General features: G+C 40.7%; 1 protein-coding gene across 1 annotated transcript; it reads right to left on the bottom strand.

The window, feature by feature from the left end:
* Positions 1 to 8,276: 8,276 nt before the first annotated feature.
* On the bottom strand, positions 8,277 to 25,002 carry LOC147182675 (uncharacterized). The gene is given in 6 exon segments (XM_086061907.1): positions 8,277 to 10,906; positions 10,908 to 10,954; positions 11,700 to 14,055; positions 14,416 to 14,540; positions 21,111 to 21,278; positions 24,253 to 25,002. Coding segments are annotated over 6 exon segments (3,240 nt in total). The 5' UTR covers positions 24,706 to 25,002; the 3' UTR covers positions 8,277 to 10,815.
* Positions 25,003 to 26,625: the final 1,623 nt, after the last annotated feature.

The following is a 26,625-nucleotide window of genomic DNA, read 5'->3' as shown; positions in this document are numbered from 1 at the left end:
GTTAGCTCACCAGAAAACCTATTAGAAAAAAATCTCATACCGTTCACCTAAACCGAACACCAGGAGACCCGAGGGGACCGAAGAAAACCAAGGAAGGTGAAATCCAGCACCGACCAGACACCCCCCACCAGAACTCCTCCCCAGCCCAAGAAACATCCAGACCCCAACAAATCCAAAAAACATAAAATCAGGGAGGCCTCAAGAGACCAAAGGAGAGACCGAGAAAAGGAAGGAAGGACAGACGAAGCCGCGTGAGATCCGCAGACACCAGCCTCCACCGATTCAATGACCTGAGGAGGAAACAGATTGTGTCTGAGTTTCGGTAGATGCTGGTGTGGTGGATCTGGCATGCATGAAAATCTCCACCAAAGAGGGGAGCCGTCGACCCCCGCCGGAACAGAGCAAGCGCAACACCTCAGGGCCCCCCAGGCCGCGGCAGCGCCAAAGGACGACCCCCGGGCCCCGCCAGGGCCACCGGCCGGAGAGCAAACCCAGGAGCAGGAGCGCCCCCCGCCCCGACACGGCCCGCGCCCCCGGCCCAACGCAGCAGGACGGGGCACTGCAGGCCCACCAGGCACCCCACCGGCCCCCAACGCCCCCCCCCCCCCCCACGACCCCCCGCCCCCCATCCACCCCGCCACCCACCCCAACCCAGCCCCAGCCGCCCCCAATCCACCAGACACCCCCCACCCCCAGCACCCCCCCCCAATGATATTCCCACGCTCCGATCCACCCGCCACCCAAGCATGTTGCTGAGTGTATGTGGTGCATTAAAAAAAAATAGATAGGGTGGGGGGGGGGGGGGTAGCGACACGGACAGGGGACCGCAGCACTGCTCTATACTGCGGCCCCCAACCGATGGCACCCCCACAAGCCCCCCCCCACCCACAAGTTGTGTGGTGTATTAAAATTGGAGGGGAGTTGTAGGGTGAAGACGGTGTTTCCACCCTACCCCACCCCCCAAAGTGTGTTATGTGCCCTATATGTCTATAAAAGTGTATTGTGCAAACCTAGTGTAGTGAGTTAAGAGGAGTGACCAGCGGGGCCCTCCCCAACCGGGCGGGGGCAGGAGGCGCACCGGCCCACCAAGCCCCCACCCACCCCACCAGGACCCCGGCGGGCATATTTCACACCTATTTACATAACATTATTAAGTGTCATGTTTATTGCCCCCCCCCCCCCCTCTAGTTGGTTGATTAAAATATGTTTATTTATTTATTCATTCATTTTGTGTTCATTTATTTTATTTGTGGTTAGGCCTAGTTGAGTTATTGCAAAGAATCATTTCAAATTGTCTTGAGTATTGTCATTAAAGATACAGTGTGTAAAATTTAGTGCCATCTGGTGGTGAACTAATAGAATACAATTTTGTGAGCATGCACACTATGGTACCTCAGACAGACCACACTTTGCAATCCTACCACAAATAACTTTTAATTATTTTTTGGAGTGAGAGTGCAGGCGAGCAATCCGGCGAGCAGGAGTTAGCGTGATCGGTGAGCAAGAGTGGCTAACGAGAGAAGCTAGCTTGATGAGAGCCCCTCGAGCGCTTCCACTTTTTCACTTGCGTTCTGGTGACCGTGCTAGATAAATACTTTAGCTAATATTAGCACTATTGCTATCAACAGTTTTAAACAAGTAAACACTTACCATTATCTCCGGGTGACTACAAACCTGTACAAGACGGCGTGTGTGACTTTGCAGTCCGTCCCTAAAGCCGATTGTGAAGAAATTAAATACAAATAAATACATTAAACGTTGGTGAATATGTGAATGTGACGATTTTAAGTTCGCCACACCGTGTCCCGCTCCAAATAGCCTGCAAATGCCCCATCCGCACCGCACGCAGCCGTGCCCGCCGGTGCGAAGTACTGTACCTTGACTATAAATGCCCGCCAGTGCGAACTACTGTACATTTAAAATGCTCAGTTGCTCACCCCGCGTTTGGTGTTTAATGTACCATTCGCCAACATGTCTCTGATGTCTGTGGTGTAGAATGTGCTAAATAGGCCTAAATATTTTATAATAAAATTATAATTTTAATTAATCATAATAAATGCAATGCTAACAAAAAATTGACCTGTTTTTTTTCCTGCGTTTTGGTTTTTGGCCAAGCATTTCTCATTTTCGGTTTCGGCCAAAAAATTTCATTTTGTTGCATCCCAAATTATTAGCAATTACTAGACCTACGATTATATATATTTCAATTTTTTTAGCCTTTGTTGATGTGATAGAACATACTTTTTTAATAGTATTTTTTTTTATTAAGGAATGAACATAAAAAAAATTGACAAAATCTGCACACTGTCTCTTTAAATTATTGGCTGAATAACAACTGGCTTTATGTGAAAGTCAGGTGCTTTGGATTATTCAGAGTGAATCTGTGAGTGGTTTGGACACTGCCAGATGAAGTTAGGCAGTGAAGGTAGGAAGGTATGGCCTCTGGAAAACACGATTCCATATGAGAGTAGTACTAGATGAAGTCAGCATTCTCCACGCCACTTGTAGACTTTTTATTTGGGTGGAAACTGCGCCTAAAAAGCAAGCCATAAAAGCATATCCAACTGTACAAATGTGGAAACCCTGCAGCTGTATGTGGCAAGCTGCCACCACAATTATCAGTGTGTGCCGAGTTGCACTGTATTAAAGCTGCTTCGCCGCTTTCTCTGCGGAGTGATCTTTGCCCCTGTCACATCTTCAAACCAGCTGTTGTAATGCACCATCTGCAAGTCAAAGCTGTGCTTTGCGTGACGATGGTGTCTGTGTTGGTGTTGGAGTTAAAATGACACACGTATATACAAAAAAAAGAAAAGAAAAATATCACACTTGACTAGGCAAGTTTATTTGTACAGCACCATGCAAACACACGGCAAAACCAGAGTGCTTTACAGAGGCAAAGGAATAATGATTAAAAACAAGCTTAAGATATTGATCAAGTTAAAATCAGTGAGGGAGATAGTGAAAACAAGAAATTATATTTTTGATTTTATGAAAAAATCAGCAGTGAATTAAACTCGTTTTTTAGGCCCAAAAGCTAGCCACCATTAACCGCCACCCTCCTGCAGCCGTTTTACGATCAGGAACTAGAAATTAGAAATTATATGAATTTCCATTAATTTCATGCAATGTTAAGGAAAAAAAAAATATTGGGTATATAGGTCTTTCTTTAAAATCATCTGTCATTTTTGGGTGGGGAATTGTATTTACTAGTGGTATCGGTATCTGGTATCAGTATTGGTGACTACTCAAGAGTTGATTATCGGTAGGAAAAAAAGTGGTATTGAACATCCTTAATCCTGACCATGCGCCATTATATGCATTAACTGACTCGCTTTCATTTTTTGCAGCCAACATATAATACTCCCATGTTCCAATAATAATAAAAATAATAATACAATGATGATGACAATAATAATAATAGTTCCAATAAGAATATGACATGTTAAAGCGGTTCTGCCGCCGTAGCATTTCTCAAGTGGGAAGTATCGGCCACGGCCATTGTTTTTCCCTGACGGAGTACGTGCTGCCTCGGCCATATTACCGTGGTTTCATTTTTCGTAAAATAAATTTACCCCAAGACGCGAGAAGGCACATTAATTTATGTATGGCGGCGTATTAAAAGCATAGATTCATGGTTTTATGTGTCGATATTGGGCTATGAAAAGGAATATCGATTCGATATATAGATTTTTTTTTTTTAAACCCAGCAACCCTGAAAATGTCTTGAATTTAAACCAGTGTAAGGATTTTAAGATCGGTTTGTTGTGGTCCAGTTACTAGTAAGAACTTTAGCAGGAGCTCCAGCAGCTGTATGTTAGGCAGAGCGCATGGTTTTCATCAGCCTGAGGGATCCTTGTGGATTCACACCTGAAGATGAAGTCGTCTTGCCAAAGTAACGGCACCAGGAAGCTCTTTTTTTATTTTATTTTTTTATTTTAATATATATTTTTTTAAGCTCTTTTTGAAAGTAATATCTTCTTCTTACATGCCCCCCCCCCCCCCCGATCCGTGTGTGTCCTGTATATGATCAGAAGGCTGATTGAAAATCTTATCACCCACAGGATTGAGTGAGCGCCAGCACGCTCATTATAGGCTGACTCATTCGACATTAATGGATGTCATGAGCAAACTCCTTGCTTCGCGTATGCACGCACACACCAGCTTCCTAATTCGTATCATATCTGAGTGTTTACAATGATAGTGTGTTTTCTTATCTGTGTTTCTGTGTGTGGTTGTTGCATCATCTCCCCTAAGGATGAGTATATGTCAGGAATGATCACTTACGATAAGCGCTTGGAGGGTCCAGTTGAATGGATGACTTTACAATAAGCCCTCGAGCATAATGTGTGTGTGCTCGCCTTTATCTTTATGCGACACCGACCATCACATCCCACCTTTATTGTGTGGAATTTGTTTTGGAAGGGGCTCCTTTCCCTATGTGGATGCGAGCGTGTCTGATGGGAAAGCCAAGTCTCTCATCTCCATATAAATGGCTTGAGGGAGACGAGATGGTCGCCATCCAAATGTGTATTTGAATGTGTGCTGTGTCCTATTCCGGGAGGTGTCCACTATCATCCAGTCCAACCTCTCATAAAAAACAAAACATCATCCTGTGTGCGTGTCTGTGTTGCACTTGAGAGAGTTGCAGGATGTTTTGCGCACGAGTTGAGGGTTCACAGTTTGGTCCTGCCCACTCACTCCCTGTACGGGTTTGACAAAAACTTTTTATCGGTCTGGAAATCGTTCAAACAGGCTTTCTTTTCTGTTCAGGTTGTCCCTTGTCAGTCCTAACAAATACCGTACATACATGCCCGTCCCCACCCTCCAGCACAGACAAGAATGTAGTGCTTGCATAAGGCTGACATTCTCTTTCTAAGACACTCAGTCTCAATTTCTTTCCTACTGTGAATGAAATCCAATATTGGCCATTTTTTGGGGTAACTTTCCATAAAATACATTCATCACCCACTTCATAGAGGCACACTTGAGCTGTGTACTGAGATCCAACACAAGCCCACTCTTGCCTTGACAAAATGATAATGGTTATTTTTAATTGGTTCTGTCAGAAGGTATTCACAGTTTGCAGTAGTGTAAAACTGCACCGCACTGGTTGTAGCTTTATTTAGGTTTTAAGAAACAGTTCAAAGGACACAGGCATTTCATTCTCACTTTATTACAGTTCACAGTTGTTTTCGTACAATATAATATTTCCTTGGCGGATTTGCCTCTTAGGTTCAGTGTGGTGCGCTGCATGCACATTTACATTAAGATAAAAAAATTAAAAGAAGGAATTGAACTTTAAAAAAAACACAAAAAACTCGTGACTCTGATTCAGATTAGAAAAAAATATATTCCTGTGAGCATAGTTACATTACTATCTGTATGTGTTAACACAGCATTTTTTAGTGAATATTTATTTGAATGTAAATCCATCCCATGACTTTTAATGGTAATTTTTGCTAGCTCGACAATGAGGTTTTCCATCAAATGCTAGTAATAAGTTGGCAATGCTTTCAAAATGAGGTATATCGTCGCTGCTATGTGAAAAACACATGGCAATTTTTGTCATTTTTTACATATTACATTTTTGGGGGATGTCTGCATTCAGTTTCATCCCCCCACCAAAATAGCTATAAATATATGCCAAAAATTGACATACCGGTCAGTGTTTTTCACATAGCACCGACAATGTGTGTCTTGTCATTTTTTTTATACATTTGTATGTTTTTGGGATTCCTGCATTCAGTTTCATCCCAAAAATGTAAAAAATAAAATGAAAAACTAAAAAAAGAGGCAAAAATGGACTTAAGTGTTTTTCACATAACAGCGACGATATGCTGTATTTACATTTGCAGCGTGTGTAATTTTGTTTATTGTATGTTTAGTTTGATAGAAAACTCCAACTAGGATGTCAATAAATTTACAACCGGGGAAGAAGAGAAAATTTTGCTCACATTAAGAGAAACATTGTTTTACATTTGCCAATTAGGATGCGGATCGGTTTGCGTGGTGCATGCAACAAACACATGGCCAGACACAAATATGCTACTAACGCTGATCACGCTTTTAGGTTGTGATGATCTCTGCTAACACTGCAGTTCTGCTTCCCTTTTTGGCTTTGACACGGTAGGACTCCGACCCTCGCTTAAAAGTGCAAATCTTTAACCAGCCTCACTGCCAAGTCATGGGCGGAGCAATGTGTGGTGTGGGGGCAGTAGAATGTAAATAATGAGCTCAATCGTGTTGGCAAAATTCAGACGTGTTCGCTCATAGTCACGTTTTCAAAAATAGGAAGCTAACAAAAGGTTTACTTGGTTGCTTAATTTCACACTTCATGGGTAGGCAGCTACTCGTGGGATCCAACTATTTGTATGCTGTACAAGCAATTAAAATAAAATGTGACATAATATGTCTCTTTAAGCTTCTTAAACAGTGATTGACATACAAACAGTTCACCTGCTTGCTGCTACTCAGAACTCATCTTGGGTGACAACGAGCCCCAGGTCAAATATTTTTCTTTTAATCATCATAAAAGGTGTCATTATTTCACGTCTACTGTGAAAAGTAATTTACAATCTGTGCTGTCAAAACAATGAATCATGTTGCTGCTGTCAATGATACATTCTCAAGACAACGCAGCAGAAATATCAGATCCCAACATATGAAAAAGCATTTTTTTTTAGATTGATGATGAAGGGTTAATCAATTGTGTTTAGTAGATTCCCTGTGTTTGCATCGCTCAGCCTCCGGAGCCAGTTGCAGTTCCTTTCTTCTTCTGACTCCATCTTTTAAGATTTCAAATCTTTTCTGTTCCTCTCACATTCTTATCAATTTCTACTCTCAATCACTGCCTTCTTGATCCCCTGCTGCTTCCTCACACAGTTTTACTCATTTTTAATCTGGATTAGGAACCCAGACAAAGTATTTCCAGAGTGTTTCATCTTGCATTTCTATTGTGGAGTTTTTCTCTATTACCGCAGTTAGCTGTATCATCAAGATTTGTTGGTGAGGAACTGATATTCTCACAGAGACATAAATCTGTGTGTGCTCGTGCCTGTGCCTGCTTACTCATCACTATATTTTGCAACAAACACACTAATCTGTCCATTTTATCTCCCTCTTGTTCCCCCCCAAAAATGCAAATCCAGGCTTTTGTAAATCAGACAGCAGACATACCAGTTCAAATCAGAGTGATCCTTTAAAACAGCAAAGAGAATTTGAAATTTGAAAAGTGAAACTTTTATGCAACTTGCACAACCTCTCTCAGGTCTTTTTGTTAACTAAAACAAGGTTCCCACCCATGTGCGATATTAACAAAACTTGAATGGGACTGTGGATTAACACTGCAGCCTTATTTAAGACTTTCCTGACAGGCTGAACGTAAAAAAGATGGGCAGATCAATTTCTTAGATATTTAATCCATCCGTGCTTGTTCTGCCTTGAGGCATGCATGCGTTTTGGATGCAAGTCAGCGCGCAGAGTCTTTCATAGCTGCTAAGAGGAAGTCATCCATGATTTAAGAGCCATAGCCGATGTCGAAGAATTGAGGTCATCTGACTTTGTGCAGTCAAAAACAATTTTTGCCTATAAACTTGTCAGAGGAACAGTTTGGGAAATGTGGCTTAAAATGATGAATTAAACATAGCAAAGTGAGACTTTGCTTTTTAACCGTTCAATAGCAATTAAAGCATATTGCATCACATTGTGGCCATGCATGTGGTATCTAATAGGAGTAAAGTGTTCTTTAGAGAAGATTTGTATAAATTCATGTTCCTAGTAATGTTCAATAATAATACGCAATTCTTTATGGTAGAGTTTTTTTCCTTTTCTTTTACTCATGCTTGGAATAAATACTCTTAAAAATCTCCTTCAGCTAAAATGTTTGTTGATTTTCTCATAAAAGACTAAATACTGTATTAGGGATGGCAGGCGAGTACAGATACCAATCCTTATTTCAAAGTATTGGTACTCGCGACGGCGACTGATACCAGTATCGTTTGCCATCTTGTGGCTGTTTTATGATCAACAACTAGAAATGAGAAGAATAAAAAATTCCCATTAATTTCATGCAATTTCAAGGAAAAAATGCTATTTTGGATAGAAAGGTCTTTCTTTAAAATTATCTGTTGGTTGGGGGGGGGGGGGGGGATTTTATGTATCAAAAGTATTAGTGGTATCAGTATTTGGTATCGATATTGAATACTCAAGAGCTGAGTATTGGTAAGTGTCTATTTGTGGTGCGAAAATATTTCAGTCATTAAATAGCAGCCATGTAATTGATGTTTTCAATGGGTTTATTTGTCCTGAAAACAAAAGACTGTGCAGATCACCACTGTCAAAACTTGAGTGCCAACATGCACGCTGTTGCTTTTTATCGGTAGTCTCCTCACAAACAAGTTGGCCGTTTGTACATAAACTGTATCTTTCTGCCAAGAAAACTCTAAATATAAATAGTAAAAAGAAAGAAAACAATTCATAACTTGAATTCACTCAATATACATCATGTCAAAAATAGCATGTCATGACAATAGTAAAGTAACAGAACATTCTGTAAAACAGAATATCTACCTTCAACATACTTTAAATGTAAAGTGCACAAATAAGTGTCAACTGGAAAATAGCCCTATCGTCACTCTAATATACAGTACAATGTTCCTGCACATACTGTACTTGTGTTAGATCTTTAAATATTGTTATATTGTGACTATGACAAGAAAAAAAGTGTACACATAAAAAAAACTGGTTAAAAAATATTGGTTCATTCTGTGAAATTCTAGTTGAATCACAGTTCCTTATGTTACAACTGGTCTGTGAGCATATTAGCATTTAATAATACATCTGAAATAAAATAACAAAACCAAGCGACCCGCTGTTTTTGATATTATAGCCATTGGCACATTTTAATTTTCAAGCCAGTTGTGTCTCCTTTTCAGATAAACCCGTGGGAAGCTTGGTAGCTATCTTTGGTAGCAAAAGACTCCGCAACTTCGCACTCACAATGTGTGATATTGTTTGGAGGTTTAAAATTGACCAACTGGGAATAATGAACATTTGTAATCACACAATGTATTTTTGTGCAAAAACACAAAATATAATTTTGTATAAAAAGTATTTGTGAAGCATGAAACAATTTTAACAAAATGTTAAATTTTTTTCATAATTCTCCATAACAGGGGCACCGTGAGACAAGAATGATGAATTGTAAGAGCCCAATGACTGACGGGGCCTAGAAAATAGGCGTTTAAATTTAAAATCTGGATTTGAATTTTACTAAATAAAAAAATAAAAAACTGGTCCCCACATCTTTTACCCCAGTAGGGATCAGCTAATAGTATAGTTTTTTTTTTTTTTTTGTGGACCGACATCCATGAATTGATGACAAGGGAGGAGCTGACAATCGGAAACTTGTTGCAAGCGGGGGTGGGGTGCTGACATACATTCCCGATCTGGGCGTATAATACTCCGCTACATAAAAAAATAAAATAAAATAATCCCCAATCTATCTGGAGGTTTAGACTACTCACCTAAGTCATTCTTTCACAGCTTCCTTCACAACTGATCAATTTAAATACCTGTACTAACAATACCTGATAACAAGTTTAAACACAAAGACTATGGTCATTCACCCAACTTGAACGTGCCCTTAGTTGTAATAGTTATAACAAGGGTAAGTAACATTTGTCTATCCCTTTATGATAATATTTAAAAAAAAAATTCAATGTAAGATGAGCTATCAATATGAAGACTCCGCCACCATGGCCCCAGGTCTCATTACATGTACTTACATGTACAGTAGACATTTAAGTTGAACTAGTAGCACATAAGTGCATCAAGCTTATCTGTAGTATGATGGCAGTGTGCGCAGGTATGGACGGCAACAACATTAGCAAACGCATCAGCTAGATAAAGCAAAGTGTTATTGACATGAGTGAATCCCGATGCGCAAAAATCTTAATTGATTTAATTTGTTGGTGTATTGAAGTACTTTAAATTGTGTGATTTGCAAATGTGTTTGTGATACTGCAATAAGAGAGTGAGCATGAGTTCAAAGACCACAGCGCGTACCAAGATAGGTCTGGAAGTGAAACACCATTCTTGAGAATATTGTGTTCAGTATTGTCACAGACTTGTTCTGGAGCAATTGAAAATGACTCTTAGGCGTGTCGTCTTGTTGCTGAACTGTCTGGCTTAACCGGTCAGACAGCGCGAGGGAAAGGCATGTCAAGTGGCAGTCCATCTGGAAGTTCATCTAGTTACCAAACTATCAGTTAGTACTTTCTTGTGGTCAAACAATGGCAGCGCTTGGCTGTATTCAAAAGTGCGCTTTGTTAGTTTCTCCTGTGAAAATTAAATGACTAATTGCCGTTTTGCAGAAAGCAAGTCGTCATAGTGAAACTCCGGTTTTCTGCCACATCGCCAAAACATGCTTGGATAATTAAGGACTGTCATTGCACATAGGCGTGAATGTGACCATGAATGCTGTCTTTATGTGACTATCTGCAGTACCTGTCTAAGGTGTGCCTTAGTTCTTGTCAAAAGCCTGCTAAGATTTAGTTACCTGTAACCCAAACGAGGACAAGCGGTATAGAAGATGGATGTCACTCTGCAGTTACGGGAGCTTTCTTAGTTGTCCATCCTGCCGAAGGTGACATAGAATTAAACTTATTTGTTCCTACTAAGATGGCTTTCTAAGAATGACAATAAATCATTTGAGGTTCAGTTGTGAATGGAGGCAAGTTGTTGCTTTAGTCCAGCTCTTGGCATGTTGTTCTCTCGCTGAGAGTGCCGTTATAGGAAGTCTTTTGGTACAGCTTCTCATGAAGGCGGCTGCCCCAAAGATTCGTTGTGAAAAGACGATAAATAGTCAAAGACCTCTGAAGTGCTGCGAGCCGCTTTCCTTTGTTTGGCTCACTGGGGCTGAGATGGGACGTTTGGGTGGAGCTGTGGCTTTAAGCTGCAGCAAAAAGCAGAGTTGCAACACTTCTCAGTAATGTCGTGCCAACTGGCCGAAGATCATTGTTGCAAATTAAGGAGGAATTCATTATATTGTATTTATATATTTTTTAATCTAATGTCTGAATTAGGTCAAAATGTTGCAGTACATGCATGTTGAACCGACTATCTGTCAAGACTGAATTAAAAAAATGTGGAATGCCAAGAAATGTGACACCATCAATCTTTAAACGATTCATCAGGTTGTGCTTCTATCCTTTATTAAACATCACTTTTACACACTCATCTCCTTGCTCAATTATAAATAATGACAATGTTACATGTCTCAATGTATTTATGCTCTGCTGGTTGCATACTGCACTGGCAATAAACACGAGCATGAGGTACCGTAATTCTGTCCAAACTGAATGTGATTTACATGTAAGCTATTGACAGTAAAGAAATATCTGCTATAGTGCAAACATTAAAACATAGACACCTGCACAATCAAATTGGACCCAAACTCTTGGAATTGACTACATTCCAAAACACAACATGCATTATGATTCTGTCCTGTTGACTTGCAGAAATATTTGTGAACCGGACCTTTTCAACTCATTGTGGACACCTGATCAAATGGGATCCAACACCTTTATGAAGATGGTTTTTTTCCCCCCATACAGGTATTAATTTACTATTATTTGTATTCTTGAGGTTGTAGATTATAGTGGTTTAGAACTGCTGTTACTCTCATTGTATGTTCATACCTTCTGACCAGCAACCTCTTTGGCTGGCCCATCTCTGTTCTCCCCATTGTTGGATCCTGTTGCCCTTTGAAATCGTAACTTTCTCACGGCAGCTTGATTTTGGCTCTCCTTGTCTTTCTCAAAAGTCTTTGGTTTTGATTCCTCGCTATTTCGCCCCTCTTTCCCTTTGGAATCTCCATTTGAAGCCTTTTTGATTCCACTGTCTTTACTTTTCACTTCCTCCTTTTCCCTCATTTTCACTTTACTTTCAAGACCCTGGGTTCCTTTGCTTGAGGTATGCTTGTCTTTATTGTTAAACAATGTAATATATGCACTATAGTCTATGAATAAAGGACTGGTGGCATCCTTATTAGATGCATTTGTTTGTGTGTTACTTGGATTATAATTATCCGCTGTACTGTGACTGCCATATTCAACATGGTCCTCTGAGGTTGTGGAGCGATAGGAGCCAGCTCTTGAGCGACGCTTGCTACTCTTATCTGATGTAGGGGTTCGGAAATCTGGGGTGAAGGCAGGTGAGTCTGGAAGAGATTTCTCTGGTGTGTGAGAAAGTATTTGTTCTTTTGGAGATTGCGGGTATTCTTGTGAGACTCTTCTGGTGTTCTTTGCTGAATTTGCTGTGTGTTCATCATAGAGTTTTTCCGATGTGTTATCCATGCCATCATTGGACGGCTCAACCGTTGCAGCCTGAATCCGCTCCCACATGGTCAATGGGGAACTATGAGTGTAAGATATTCTTTGTGGTTTGTTTTCTTTGACATGGTATGTTTTCTTTTCAGATTCATTTTCATTCAGGATTTTTGGAGATTTAGGATCAGTCAGCTGTCTCGATGTAGTCTTGCTGTCAGTTTCTACAGTGGCTACAAGGTCTTTCTGTGGCTTTGAACCTCTATCACAGTCAACTGTCCTCACATATTTTATGTCATCTGAATTGTTTTCTTGAATATGAACACTGTCTCTATTTGGTGTTAAAGCGGCCACGGCATCTGACTGGATTTGTTTATTGTTCCCAGAAACTCCTGGAGTTCCTCCCTTTCCATCATGTAGTCCAACTGATGTTTTATTCTGACTTCCTGCAGAGGTTTCTTTTTGGCGATGCTGTTGATTTTTCTGAAAGGAGTCGCTCTTTCTGTCATCTTTCTGCAGTCCAGTTTTTCTGTTGCTATTTTCATGCATTTTAGTGACAGTCTGTTGCTTGTTTTCTCCAGTGGACTTGTGCATGGCTACTTTATTATCTGTGGTCAGGCTGTTCAACCTCTTAAGAGTGCTACTATTTGGCATGCCCAGGCCATTGCTGACGTTGCCGTCTTTGGTATCTTGATGGATAGTGTGAGGTTTCAGGGTTTGATTATTTGAGCTTGAAGATGAGGAAGTGGAGGGGTGGGAGGTGTCAAGGGTATGATTAGCTTGAATGATATGTGGTGTCGTTTTAGTTTCTGTGTGTTTGGTTCCTGAGTTTGAGGCATTTAGCAGGAAAGGTGATTGTGTAGCAGAATATGAACTAGTCCCAATTTTTGATGATATTCTATTCTTTTGTTGAGAGGGTTGCTCCATATTACTGGTACTTCGATTAATGTGTTCATTGCTGCTGGACAGGGGTGATACGCGTTTCATGGTCTGACTTTCATTTTGACTGGTTACTTTTGTACTGGTGGAATCCATGTGCTGCAACCTGTCATAGACAGACTCTTTAACTTTGATCCGATCTTGCAATGTTGGAGGGTTTGTCTTCTCAATTTTAGAATGAGTCACTCCGGGCTTAGCAACTTCTGACACAACTTCTTTGGGCATGGGCAAAGGATTTTTGAACCGAATGGCTTGACTGGTTTCAAACCTCTCGGAACGTTGCAGATGCACTTGAGTCGGTTTGCTTGTGTCCATGATGTTTATAAAACCAATGACATCGCTTGGAGGGTCAGGTTCTGGCCAGGTGGGCAAGTAAGGGATCAAGTTTGCCTTCTCTAGATTGACAAGTCCAGGATGGATGCTTTCCTCTTCTTGCCCAGGTTCTTTACTTCCTCTTCCTCGCCTTCTCTTCTTAGTATCCGGCACCTCTGGTGTCTGGGACTCCTTGTGGCTCGCTTGGTCAACAGAAGTAGGGTTAGCATTTTCTCCAACAAGTAAGGCGTATTTGGGATTGTACAATTTCCTTGTTGTGGTAGCGGAAGGAAGGGCTACAGGAGCTAGCTGTGGGAGAGGCTCACGCTCAGGCTCAGGGTCGGTGGCGACTTGCTGGAGATCAACAAATACTGAAGTCATGTAAATATGGCGAAAGAGATGATCAAAGGCCTCTACTGCCTGGCCAGTAACCACGGTGACAAGATGTTTGTCCAGTCGTGAGGACATCCAGGTGAAACTGTAGATCATTCGGAAAACACAACAAACATTATACACTGTCCATTCATTGCAAAAAACAGCTGACAGCTGATTACAAAAAATAAAACTGATACAGTAAAGTACTGACAATGACATCAACACTGGCACCAAATTCTAAACCTGCCAAGAAGTGAAGTATTACCTTACTTATTAAAACGTTGGGTTTAACATGGTATCACTATTTAGTTACTTTATAAAAAGACATTTTCGCTGTTATTACAAAGTATGACACATTTTAAGCATGTCTGTCAAGTATGTAGAGAAGAGACCGTAAAATGTATTAACACAGAACATGTATTATTCATGTGTCATTCTCAAGCCGACAATCAAGTACACTAACCTGAAAGATCCGGACACAGCTTTATCTCCATCGATGAACATGAATCTGTGTCCCAGTCGACCTTTCACCATGGTGCAGGAGCGAGTGTAGAACTCTGCTCCCGCTGTGCAGCGTACTCGTAGGTGCTAAAATATATAAACACACACATAGTATATGAATTATTGGTCATAGGAACACAAGGACAGTTAGTCAAGCTTTTGCCAAACTAAAGTCCCTGTAAACTGAAAATAAAATTGTCTTGTAAATCTGACACATGACAGTGTGTTATTAACAAGCAGAGGTGGGCATCGTCATTGACTGGACTTGATGATTGATGGAAGTGCCCACCTTTTGGAGTGTACTTCAGCACTTTCAGCGAATGCTTGATAATGATAAAATACATGGATTGCGAAGGACCGTGTGTACTCACCGCGATCGCCAGAAGTAATCCTACTTCACTCGGTGCGCAGTCTGTGCCTTTTTTTCAAGGTTTCGCATTATAAAGCATTCGCTGAAAGTGCTGAAGCAAATGCCAAAAGGTGGGCCCTTCCATCAATCATCAGTTCCAGTCAATGACGATGCCCAGCTCTGTTAACAAGCCTGCCCAATTTGAATGAATACAAAAAATGACAAAAGAGGCTCCAAAATATTGAAAATAAAGACCTCTTCCCTTGTTGTTTTCAGACACTGTGGGTGTGTCCACTGCATGTGCTGAAAACACACTCCACTTTCACCTGTCAATCAAATAGGTTTGTTCTTGCAGTGTGCTCATATCGCTGTCAGTGTGAGCCACGGGTTAAATAACGTGCTGTTGTGTTCAGTGAACAGTTAACTTTCCTTGAAGTGTCTGTTATGTGGACAACACCAAGCGAGGACGTATTGGACGAGCCCATTGCTGGTGCGCTTCTTAGCTACCGAGCTCGTTAGTTCGCAAGCTGGCGTACAAAATAAACCAGTAACTTTTCACTTGAAGTGTTGTGAAGACCCATGTGCGGTGCGTGGAATGAGGCAGTGGGGAATTGGGCAGCCTTAAAGCTGGTCTGCCGGTCCACGAGCCCGCTAGCTTGCTAGAGGGACCTCGCCGGCGGGACCCTCCGATACACGGTCTAGGGTCTTGCTCGGTCCGTCACGCATGAGTCCACAAAACAGATATTGCCCAAATAAAATAAAACACTGCAGGCAGAATGTTTCTTTGGTATAGCATGCTAGCTTACTGCCTGCTCCAGAGCAGAAATACATTAAGTTATTATTACAAAGCAACTCACAATTGCACTGGACAGCCACTGATGGAATCAAGACACTCTACTTATACTCATGTCAGTCAGCCCAAATTTTTAGCCTTGCCCAAATCTGGACAACTGATGGTGAAATAAAGTTTAACGCTCAACAATATAGTACTAATTATTCTCAGTCTTTGCACGTTTTCAACACTTATCTTCAAACATATTTGATGCATTCACAAACAAATCAACTGAACTCACTACAGAAAATCACGAGTCATTCACTATGAACACTTAAAGTAGCTGCCAAACCACTAAGGATAAACTTGTACATGCCTAAGTCGATCTTATCAGGTCAAACAGAAATTTCGTTTTAGGGTGTGCTAACACAAAACAAGTTTGTTGAGTTAAAACAAAACTGCCGTTTCTTTGTTAATAATAAAACTAATTTCGATCAACTTTTAGTCATGAGCTCGTGACCCAAACAACCGGTAGATCGAGAGCTTCGCCTTTCGTCTCAGCTCCTTTTTCACGGTGACGACCGATACAGGGTCCGCATCACAGCAGACACTGCAGCGATCTGCTTGTTACTTGCTCACTTCATCTTGCCCTCACTCGTGAACAAGACCCCAAGACACTTGAACACCTCCTCCCAACAAGAGGACCAAGGTTTTAGATTTGGAGGAAATTTATAGGTCAAACCAATATGGTAAATTTTGATACGGAAAGCAAAACAATTCAATTCAATTTTACCCAATCATAAATATGAACTCAGTCTTAGATGTAATATATGATTTAATAACGCTCTTTGTTAAACAGAGGAAACAATAATGTTCCAGAAACCTGCCTCAACTTGGAATGCACACATCTCAAGTCCATCAGAGGTCATTTAAAAAAAGAGAATTTTATTTTGAGACAGTAGACCTAGCCCAGCTTCCTACACAATAATTTGAGAAAATCAATTAGGATGGATCACGTTTTAACAAAGTTTATGAATCATACTGTACGTCGTCAGTTTCAGAGGAAATCCAAGGTGTTTGTTGGTAGCTGTAGCATAAGCCGTTGATCATTCTACTTTCATAGCTAGTGAAATATCACTTATATTTGTACATTGCTTGCCATACAAAAGTATCAAATTAAATTTGATCAGTTCCAACTGCACTGCAATTTTTTTTTACTTCATTTTCTACCCATTATTATGATTGGGTACATAGGGTTTGTTCTAAATTATCTTGACCAATTTGTATGATTCGAAAGATGCATTGCAATACATTATGCATCATTTTGGCTAGGAACCATGTAGACCATGCTCAACTCCTTGCTAACCGCTGCAATATCATAATTATTTACCTCTTCATACTTGGTGATTGGAATACTTGGAAATTTTGTGAGGTCCTGAATATCTTGAAAATAGTCTTTGTGATGGCTGCATTTAAAATTAATAATACATTGAGTTTATGAAGTAGGACAGTGTGGCGTTGCTATCTTCTGTCTGCACGACATAAATTTGTGTGTCATGTGATAGAAGTTCCCCTTTCCTCCCCTGATGATCACATCTTTCTCTTCCTCTTTGCACATTCCTTTGAGTGATTAGTAAGATCAGCACATTTTATTTTTAGCCTTTGGTCGTTCAAGAAAGAATGTGGTGTACTCATGACTCATGAATTTAAGTGTTAGTCACAGACAAATACATTTGTAGAAATTATATTCCCACATTTCGAAGGACAAATGAGAAGAAGCTGCTGTACTATCCGAAGAGCCGAAAGTTTCTCCATTTGCAGTTTATTATGAATGTGGTCATCAAGCTGTCACACTTCTCTTTCCCTCCTTCAACCAGACATGGCAAGATGACACAATGAATCGACTTAGCACGACTACTATTTCTGTTCATAATTGCCCCTTATTCATGAAGACATCCCCTGTGCTAGATAATGTCCACTGAGATGCCATGTGGAGAGATGTCAGTTAAAAGCCCATCAGAAAGAGAATTTGATCGTTACTAACAATTGCTCTGCACCACTAAGAATTTCAGTCTCAACATTGGCTTCAGTGATGAGCATGGTAGTGTCCTACAGTGTGCCAAAAAGCCCCTGCCCACCAATGCAAACACAATTTATATGGAATAGGATTGAGCAAAGAAACAGTGGGCCTCTGTCTGTGAAGTTGAACAAAAACCAAGAGCTTGAACCTCTGTTGTGTGAAACATTTCAAAACATAAAACTTCAGCATATCTTGTGAGACCGAAACAACAACCAAAGAAGAAACCGCTTTCTTTTCTTTCTTTCTTTTTTTTTTTTTTAACTTTTTATTGTACCGAAGAAGAACCAGATCACGGAGCAACCGTTGCACGCGCCCATTTCCTGGTTGCAAGGCAGAGGTGCCACGCACCAGCCATCGCCAAAGTCATAAAAACACAGTATATACAATAAACATACAGTGGAACCTCGGAGTTTGAACGTCTCGGAACTCGTACAAATCGGACCTCAACTAAAAAAAACTAGAGTAAAAAATGGCTAGGAGTTTGAACTCCTTTTCGGAGTTCGAACACCCAAGCAAAGCAAGCTAAGCCGAACATACCTTGAAAACGGGTAAACGAGTGAAGCCGAGCGAAGCCGAGCAATGCCGAATGCTCACGTTGCGGTAGTTGAGACGATGCACTGCTCATTTCCAGTCAGATCGTGAATACTCCCGGAGGTGCCCCATACTCGCGAGTGCATTTAGATTTTTCCATGACAATTTTCTTTGCCATGGGCCCAAAGAAAGACAATAGTATAGAGATAATCGCGCCATTGTAACTACCGTGACTACTTCTGAAAAAACTGGCACGAGGACCCCCCCTTAGCTGTTCAACAACGTGCCTGACGTTAAACAACGCACGCAAGGACCGCTTACTAGTCTAACAATATGCCGAATGTAAAATACACGAACTCAGCACTGAACTAAAGCAAGCATTAACATAGCATTTATCATCCACTGATGCCCTCACACCACAACAAAAAAAAGTAAGATTTTTTTTTTTGTTTAAATACTGTACAGGGCGTAAATGTAGAAAACATAAATATAAATTAAAATAGGAAATTTCTATTTTTGGGAGCTTGGGAACGGATTAATTGCATTTTCATTATTTCCTATGAGAAAAAAGGTTTCGGAGGTTGAACAATTCAGACTTTGAACACTACACAAAAACAAATTATGTTCAAACTCCACTGTAATGGTGTTTTACAACACTCAACTATATTTACAATTGAATATGTACTAGTGGATTATTTTTTAAAGATTGTAGTTAATAAATGGCAAAAATTAATGGCAGCTTTGTGTTCATATTTTTAATTTCTAGTCCGTGATCGTAAAATGGCTGCAGGAGGGCGGCCCATAACGGTATCGGTCACTTCCCGATACCTTAAAATAAGACTGGTATTGGCACCGAAACCGATACCTGATATCGGTAGTCACCCATCACCTCTGCCTAAATTTGAGCCAGGGAAAACCCCTGATTATGCTTATTTAACATACAAAAAAACATATTATTAAACACTGTTGAAACTATTAGATACAGTTGTGTGTTGTAAACAAACACTGTTGTATCATATGTGCACTCTTTGAGCAAACTAAATCTTAAAAAAACATGTAGCTGGGAATTGTGGAATCCCTGAGAGTTGGTGAAGGCATATGTTGTGAGAGTAAATCGGCTAACTTGCCAAACCCTAAGAGCCTAGCTCACTTGTCATGTTTGGCTGTCATGCACAGAGTTTAGTGAGCCCAGCATGTCGCATGGGACTTGCATTTTCTGCCGTTTGGCTGATAATCCAGAAGCAGATGGTACTGAAAGTCTGTCAGACTGTCTTTGTGCTTTCCTTTCGTTCCTCCAAGGCACAAACTGGGAAAGGGGGGTTTGAGCGTGTGTGTGCCTGTTTTGTGATAGTTTTTTCCCAAATCCATGCATTTATTCATTTGTGCATTTCTACTTCATAAACGACATAGCCTGTTTTAAATCCAAACACCACTTCCCAGGGATTCCTAAGAGCACAATCACTTGCACTTTTCACTTTCTTGAAACTCGGGCCGAAACTTTGGCGACATGCAACGGGAGTTGTCGCCGGAGATGACTTTGACCATGGAGGGAAATGCGTCCCCTGACCACGGTCAGGATACCGGCAAACAGGAAAGGATAACGCCTGGCAATTGCAACAAAAAGGGCAAAACTGAAATCGCACAAGCGTTGCGGGAGGACGTTTAATCAATATTGGAGCAGCGGGAATATTGTAGTATGTGGAAAGAACTAAGAGGATGAAACGGGACCCAAAGCTTGATAAAAAGGTAAGACCTTGTCACGAAAATGCGATAGGGTCTATTTGTGATAAGCAATGCACAATAAAACTACCACTAACTAACGACTCGGCACTCTGAGCGTGTGCACGTTGCTGGCTTCCATTCCGCTTTTTGCCCAGAGAGGTCGCAAATCTGCAAAAACTTGGTAACTTGCGTTCAGTGCCTAAATGAATAAGTCAATAAAATAACACGAGTGGGTAAATAAAATAAATAAATTAATAATAAAATACAGCAGGCACCATAAAACATTGAAACAATGATGAGTCTCATGCCGAGTCAAATACCAAGAACAAAGATGTGTTTTGAGAGGGAGGTTGCCTAATATTTAACGGAAGGCAATTCCAAAATCCATGGGGAGAGATTTGTCTAAAATGTTCCTTACTTTCTAAAGGACAATAATGTGCAGTTAAGTATATTTTAAATTTAAGTTTAAAATAAAAGTTGATTATCTAGAAATGAAAGTTGGTCGATCATTAGTAAGTGGAACTATATTTTTAATGTCTTCTGCATTCATAATTGTTCTTTCACCATGCTGAAATATTATTTTTATCCAAATACCTGACTATTCAATCTAATTTTCCGTAGGATATTTGAATACCAAAAAATTTGATATAAATATATAATGAAAGAGATGACCTGACGCTTGGGGAAGACTGGCCATCGGGAATTTCGTGAGTTTCCCAAATGCCCAGTCCGTCCACGGCGACGAATCGAATAGTAATGGCTTGATGTTAGTCGAACAACGAATCGGCACGTTGGACACTGCACGACCGCTCCCCGGAAAAAATTCAGGCTCAGGATTTTTTCAACTTTAAGCCCCTTATCTAATTGCGTCGTGAGCAACTAACCGGATGGCTCGCCTCGAGTTGAACGCGAGTTGCTTTTTTACATGCCGTTCCTCTTTGACCCCATGAACCGCATCATTGTTTCTTACGACTGCAACACTTTCTACTAACTACTGCAAAACATAGTCTCTTCACACAAATATAATGTTGGTATTATTTGTGAAATCATTGCTAAAGGTCCAAATATCTAACCGCAAGATTACATGACTTTTCTCACTGGTTTAATGTGTTTACAGCCTCAATCTTGTCACCATAAGGTGACAGTTTTCTGTGTTTCTATTTCTGATTGTTTGACTAGCCTTGTTCTTGAAATGATACATACTTTGAGATGTCCTGCATGCATGTTGGCCCTCTGACACATGGACAGAAAATGAGGTAATGATGTACTTTCCAACAGGATGTAGACGGAAACCTTCCTCCTAAAACCAGCGTCCAACAAATCTCGGAAGATGTCAACATCGGTGAAGACGTCCATTACAACAGCGATGACCTGAAGAAACACAAGCGGTAACACTAGGTTTACATAACGTATCACCTTTTGGGACATTCAAAATGCAGGAAGTGCGCATTCAGTACAACATGAAATGAAATTCAAGTGGTTCCACGGGTTTTAGTTCTTGTTTAACTAAACCTAGTGAAAACACCAATTACGGTAAAGGGTTTTGTCTGCACACTCATTGCTTGCTGTCTACCTCATCTTTATTTGTCGTCAGCTCTTAAAACGCCCCAAGGGTGTTCCAAGCATGCTGCGTTATGGCATATCGTGACTGTTAGTCACACTCTTCCATAATGCACACTTGTGTAAATATTCAACACAGCGTGAAGGCACAATATAAGGAGTTTCCTTTAGTTCTTTAAATTGGTGATTCTTTACTGGTGGGGCAGGGCGCAAACGTGGGTTCCGGGACCCATCATGAGTGGGTTGTGGAAAGAAACTCTTTTTGTGGTAACAACATAAAACATTTTAGGCTATTTACAGAGTACTATGAACTAGTTTTCTGGTTGATGTATGAAAATGAAGTCACAAGGCACCAAAAGCATGCATGCTCTGTTATTTATTGGATTGTTTTACATTCATGGCCATGAAGTGTTTTTCATAAGAATACAAAATTGTACGTTACTTTAAGTTAGTGATAGACTACAGGGCATTTTGGCTTCCACAAAAATGGGTTTTGCCACCGCCCTGTGAATGGGGCTCAGTCATAAACTGAGGGCCGCCTGTACAGTCAAATATTTAGCGTGCTTCCCAGGTCTGACTCAGAAAGTAACTAAAAAAGAAAAAAGAAAAGAAATGTGACAGGCTTGTATCAGAAACGTGAAGTGTAACACACATAATACATGTACATATTTGGTACGTCTATGTACCATGCTAAGTTCTTACATGTAACATAATAGGTAAGGGATGTTCCTAAAAAGACGCGATTAGTGCCAAGTTATAAGTGACGTTTTGTGGCCATGTTTGGAGCAATTGTGATCATTCATTTTTGGACATGCAAATTGTCATGTTCATTCTCGGTTTCGTAATAAGATGGTGTGAATCTGAAATGCGCTTAGAACTTGTAGATGTGTAGTAATGTCTAAAATATGATATACATATCTTTTCAAAGGCTATTTTTGAACAAATTTCCTTCATATTATTTTTTTACTTCTATAAAAGTGGGTCAAGAGTTAGCGGCTACAGTTGAGAACCACTGCTTTAGATAACACTGTTTAATCATGTTGCACTTTACTCTCACTGAATTACTTAAGTCTGAACTATGGCCGCAAACTGACAGCAGTCTGCAACATTATGCCAGCTTCATATTTTGTATTGGATATGAAAGCTAGCAAAATCACAGCAGCAGAACCCAAGCATTGCTTTGTCCATGTAGCCGACCAATGGAATTTGGTTGTTTGTAACCCGTATGATGATATGGGGCGGTATGGCACAGTGGTAGAGTGGTTGTCTCCCATCCGTGAGGTTGTGGGTTCGGTCATGACCCTCCGTAACCATGTCAAAGTGTACACTGAACCCCAATTTGCTCCCAGTAGACCTGGCAGCTCCCTGCCTGGCAGCAGCCGACCACTGGTGTGTGAATGGGTGAATGTGAGGCATTGTAAAGCGCTTTGGGCACCATAGGTGTAGTTAAAAGCGCTATATAAAACGCAGTCTATTTACCATGATATGGAACTGCATTGAATTTGGGCAGGTTCATTTGTTTGGTGTACCCACAGAGGTCACATTAGTGCTCATCAAGTTCAAGGTCAGATCGCTTTGAACATATTCCTGTCAATGGCCAATTTAAAGTTCTGAATAATTTTTCTTGGTGAGAGGAAAGATTTTCCAGTATACGACCCAGAATGGCAGAAGAAGTGCTTCACTATTTTAGGAATGGTGTGTCTTCTATTAAATTCATGATCCTATAGCAGCTGGGGTTAACCTGTGCATGTTTTTATAGCCCTTTACCAGCAGCAATTTGAAACTACTGACTTTAAAGGTTGTCTGACAAAGAATGGCCAAGGCAGCTCACATCAAGTTCCCTAACAGCGCTCTATTTGTTTCAGTGTTTCACACGCAGTCATCAAACTTTCAAGAATTATTCTGTTTTAGCAGCACATTAATTCTAAAGCATGTAAAAAATAAAATAAAGTACCACACGTGTTCAACAAGGTATTATTACCCAAAATGATACAGGAAGGTGGTGTTATAGACAGACCTGGCAAAAGTAATTACACTCTGTAGTACTTAAAGAGAGTGTAGAATTTTTCAATGTTCATTCATTCAACAACAAAAAACAACACAAAAAACTATCAATTTAAATAAAAAATATGTTCTATCACGTCAACATATATTTTTTCATATAATCATAGGTCTAGTAATCACTAATTATTTTACATAGATCTCGCCGCACCTTACAGGAGGCTGACATGTTTCGCCGCCATCTTTCTGCTACGGATACGGATAAAGGAGAATACATTTTTGGGTGGTATGCAGACTGAAATATACAGAAGTAAGAAGCGGTTTTTACTATCATATGTATATATATATATATATACAGTATATATATACAATTTTGGCACAATAAAAATAAATTCTCTATAATAAAGTTAATGTCACTGCTGTCCCTTCCCTGTTGCTGTGATTAGAGTGACAGGGTTGCACTACATTAACAGAGTTGTAATAAAACATTGGACTGTTGATCTGTAAGCTAAGTTAATCAAGACTTTGATAGTTTATCACCTATAGTATTGATGAATATAACAGAAAATCTGAAATGTGAAAGTTTATTTTTTCAAGTATTTTGTAGCCCAAATAATTCTGGAATGACCCGAATGCGTTGTGTTGTTTCCAAATTCGGCATTCTTTATGTTATTAACATAACATTTCCATTTGTAATGTACGTTAATGGCTGCTTTGCAAAGAAAACCGTCATGTTAAGTGCATGCAAATGTGGCAAACTGCACAAGAAGACAGGTTATCGCACCTTTTGCGCCTGTGCGATCATCCTTCTGACGACCTCCTTGATGTGGGTCTGACCCTCCAGCGGCGGTTGCGCGTACACGGCGGCGCGCGTCACCCCGCGGTAGGCGTCAGTCTGCGGCCAGCCCAAGTCCATCTGCGGGATGGACAACTCGGACAAATCCGGCCAGTAGTGCAGCGACAGCGGGGGCTCGTTTTCCTCGGCATCCTCGGGGAAGAGCTCCAAGCCGGGGTCATAAGGCTCCAGCGTGTTAGTGAGAGTTTCCTGCTCCATGTCCGAAAGGAAGCGCCGCATTTGGCGTTCCTTCAGATACTCGAGGAACGGCTCGCGACCATCGCGGAGCAGAACCTCCAGCGCGAGCCTCTGGTCCTCGCTGTAAAAGAAGTCCGGCTTGGACTCGTTAGTCCGCGGGTTTACGTTGTTATCGTCCAGGCACTGAATTTGAGACAGAGCCATAATGAAACTCAAGAAAAATCTAGAATAAAACGTAAGCTTCCAACAAGTCGACGTGACCACTTTTAGTAAACTCCGGTATACTCCAGCTTGAGTAAAAAGTTGTCGTTTGAATTACAACAGCGGGGCACTTTAACTCCGGAATGGTTAAAAAACACTCCTTCTAACACTGTAATGGAATCGTAAACAACAGCCATGTTACATTAAGAGCTTCCCATTGCCTGGAGAGTCATCTCATGATGAGGAAGAATCAGCCCCACCGGCCGGCGTTCGAGCGCGTGGGTGACGCCTCTTCTGAGGCACCGCCCGACAGGTGTGAACTTGGCAGCGAAACAGACATACCTTTCCTCATCTGTCCGGCAGCGATTTGCAGCACTGGGTGTGCGCTTGATGAGAGGAAAACAATTATTTGTATATAGGAGGGACTGAGTTGAGAACAAAGGAAACCCAACCCTTCTAAAACGTTCAATTAATCATTATTGGCCATGCTGAAAACCACCAGGTAGAAGCCTGGGGCACTATTTTAGAGAATTCCCCTTCCTGTGCGAGCATGGGAACGTCAGAGATTTCGAAAAATGATCCAAATGAAGTACATAATCATATGGAGCAGAAAACCGTATATGGAAATATTTTAGTGGGATCAATATGAGGTGCTTATTATTATTTTTTATGTATGTATTTTATTCATGTATTTTTACTGCCCCTGTAAAGTGAAAATAAAATGAATTATGTGGATCCACACATAATCGGTATGAGGCTGGGACCTGGTACGAGCGGCGCAGTGGACAGGTGTTTAGCATATGGGCGTCACATTTCTGAGGTTGTCTGTGAGAATCTGGGCTTTCTCCTTTGTTTACATGTTCTCCTCATGCTTGCATGGGTTTTGTCCGAGTACTCCGTCTTTGTCCCACATTCCAAAAATGTGCTTGTTAGATTAGTTGAAGATTTTAAATTGTCCTTTGGTGTGAGTGTGAATGGTTGGTTTGTCTTTGGCTCTCACTGGCTGATATATTACTTGTACACTCCTGTTGTTTTACCCAAGTGACAGTACAGTGGCCCTGAAGGGACAAAATAAGTCAGGAATTGCAAAGAGTTCCCACTAAGTCAAATAGCAATGAGTTCTCGCGGATATGATCTGCATTTCGGCTGCCACACTGACAGTCTGTAGTTAGCATTTACAGAGGGTAATGTTGACTACTTTATGTATGTTTGCTTATTTATGTAGGTAGGCAGTTTACCTCAGGCGCTGGCAACCCACGCTATGCCACTGCTGGCTGTTAGATCGTCAAATAAAGACCTACTAAGAAGTGAAAGGGAACAAAACAAGCAGTCACAAGTTGATGATCACATGATAGTCTGTTTTGGTTCTTGATGCGATTAAATGTCATAAGACAGTGAGGAGCGATTATAATCAGTGGCCATTGTGTCTTCTTAAAGTGTTTGTGTGTTTCTGGTGCAATTTCATTGTTGAGATGAACATAAAGATCCACCACTGCAAAGGTTGCTTACAACGACAAAATGTGTGGTGTTTTTTGTTTGTTTGTTTTTTTACACCTTTCATGCTGTCTGAACACATCCGAAAAAAGAAGTGGATCATGTTGGGCAATTTTCAAGAGATGATAGCAAACAATTGAACACAATAAAAATGTTGCCAGTGAAAGCTTGAGGACAGCTTGGTTGACCTCCACCAGTGAAGAGGGCTATACTGTACATGTAACGATTTTTTTAACATCTTGATTGTTTAAAAAAATGTGAACAGACAGCCCACATGGGGAGGGAAAACAAATCCACCACAGCACACCACATACATACTTTTACCCCCTTACAGTGGATCTTTGATTTATTGTTTGAACACTTCAAGTACTTATTTGACTGCCGAAAAGCAAGATGTGTTGTGCCTGCAGGTGTTAGAGCCGTCATTAG

The sequence above is a fragment of the Leptonotus elevatus genome, chromosome 1 (assembly GCF_054856555.1).
Source record: "Leptonotus elevatus isolate MCC_2025b chromosome 1, RoL_Lele_1.0, whole genome shotgun sequence".
Classification (NCBI taxonomy): domain Eukaryota; kingdom Metazoa; phylum Chordata; class Actinopteri; order Syngnathiformes; family Syngnathidae; genus Leptonotus; species Leptonotus elevatus.
The sequence above is the reverse complement of the archived record's forward strand: the minus strand, read 5'-3'. Positions and strand labels throughout refer to the sequence as shown.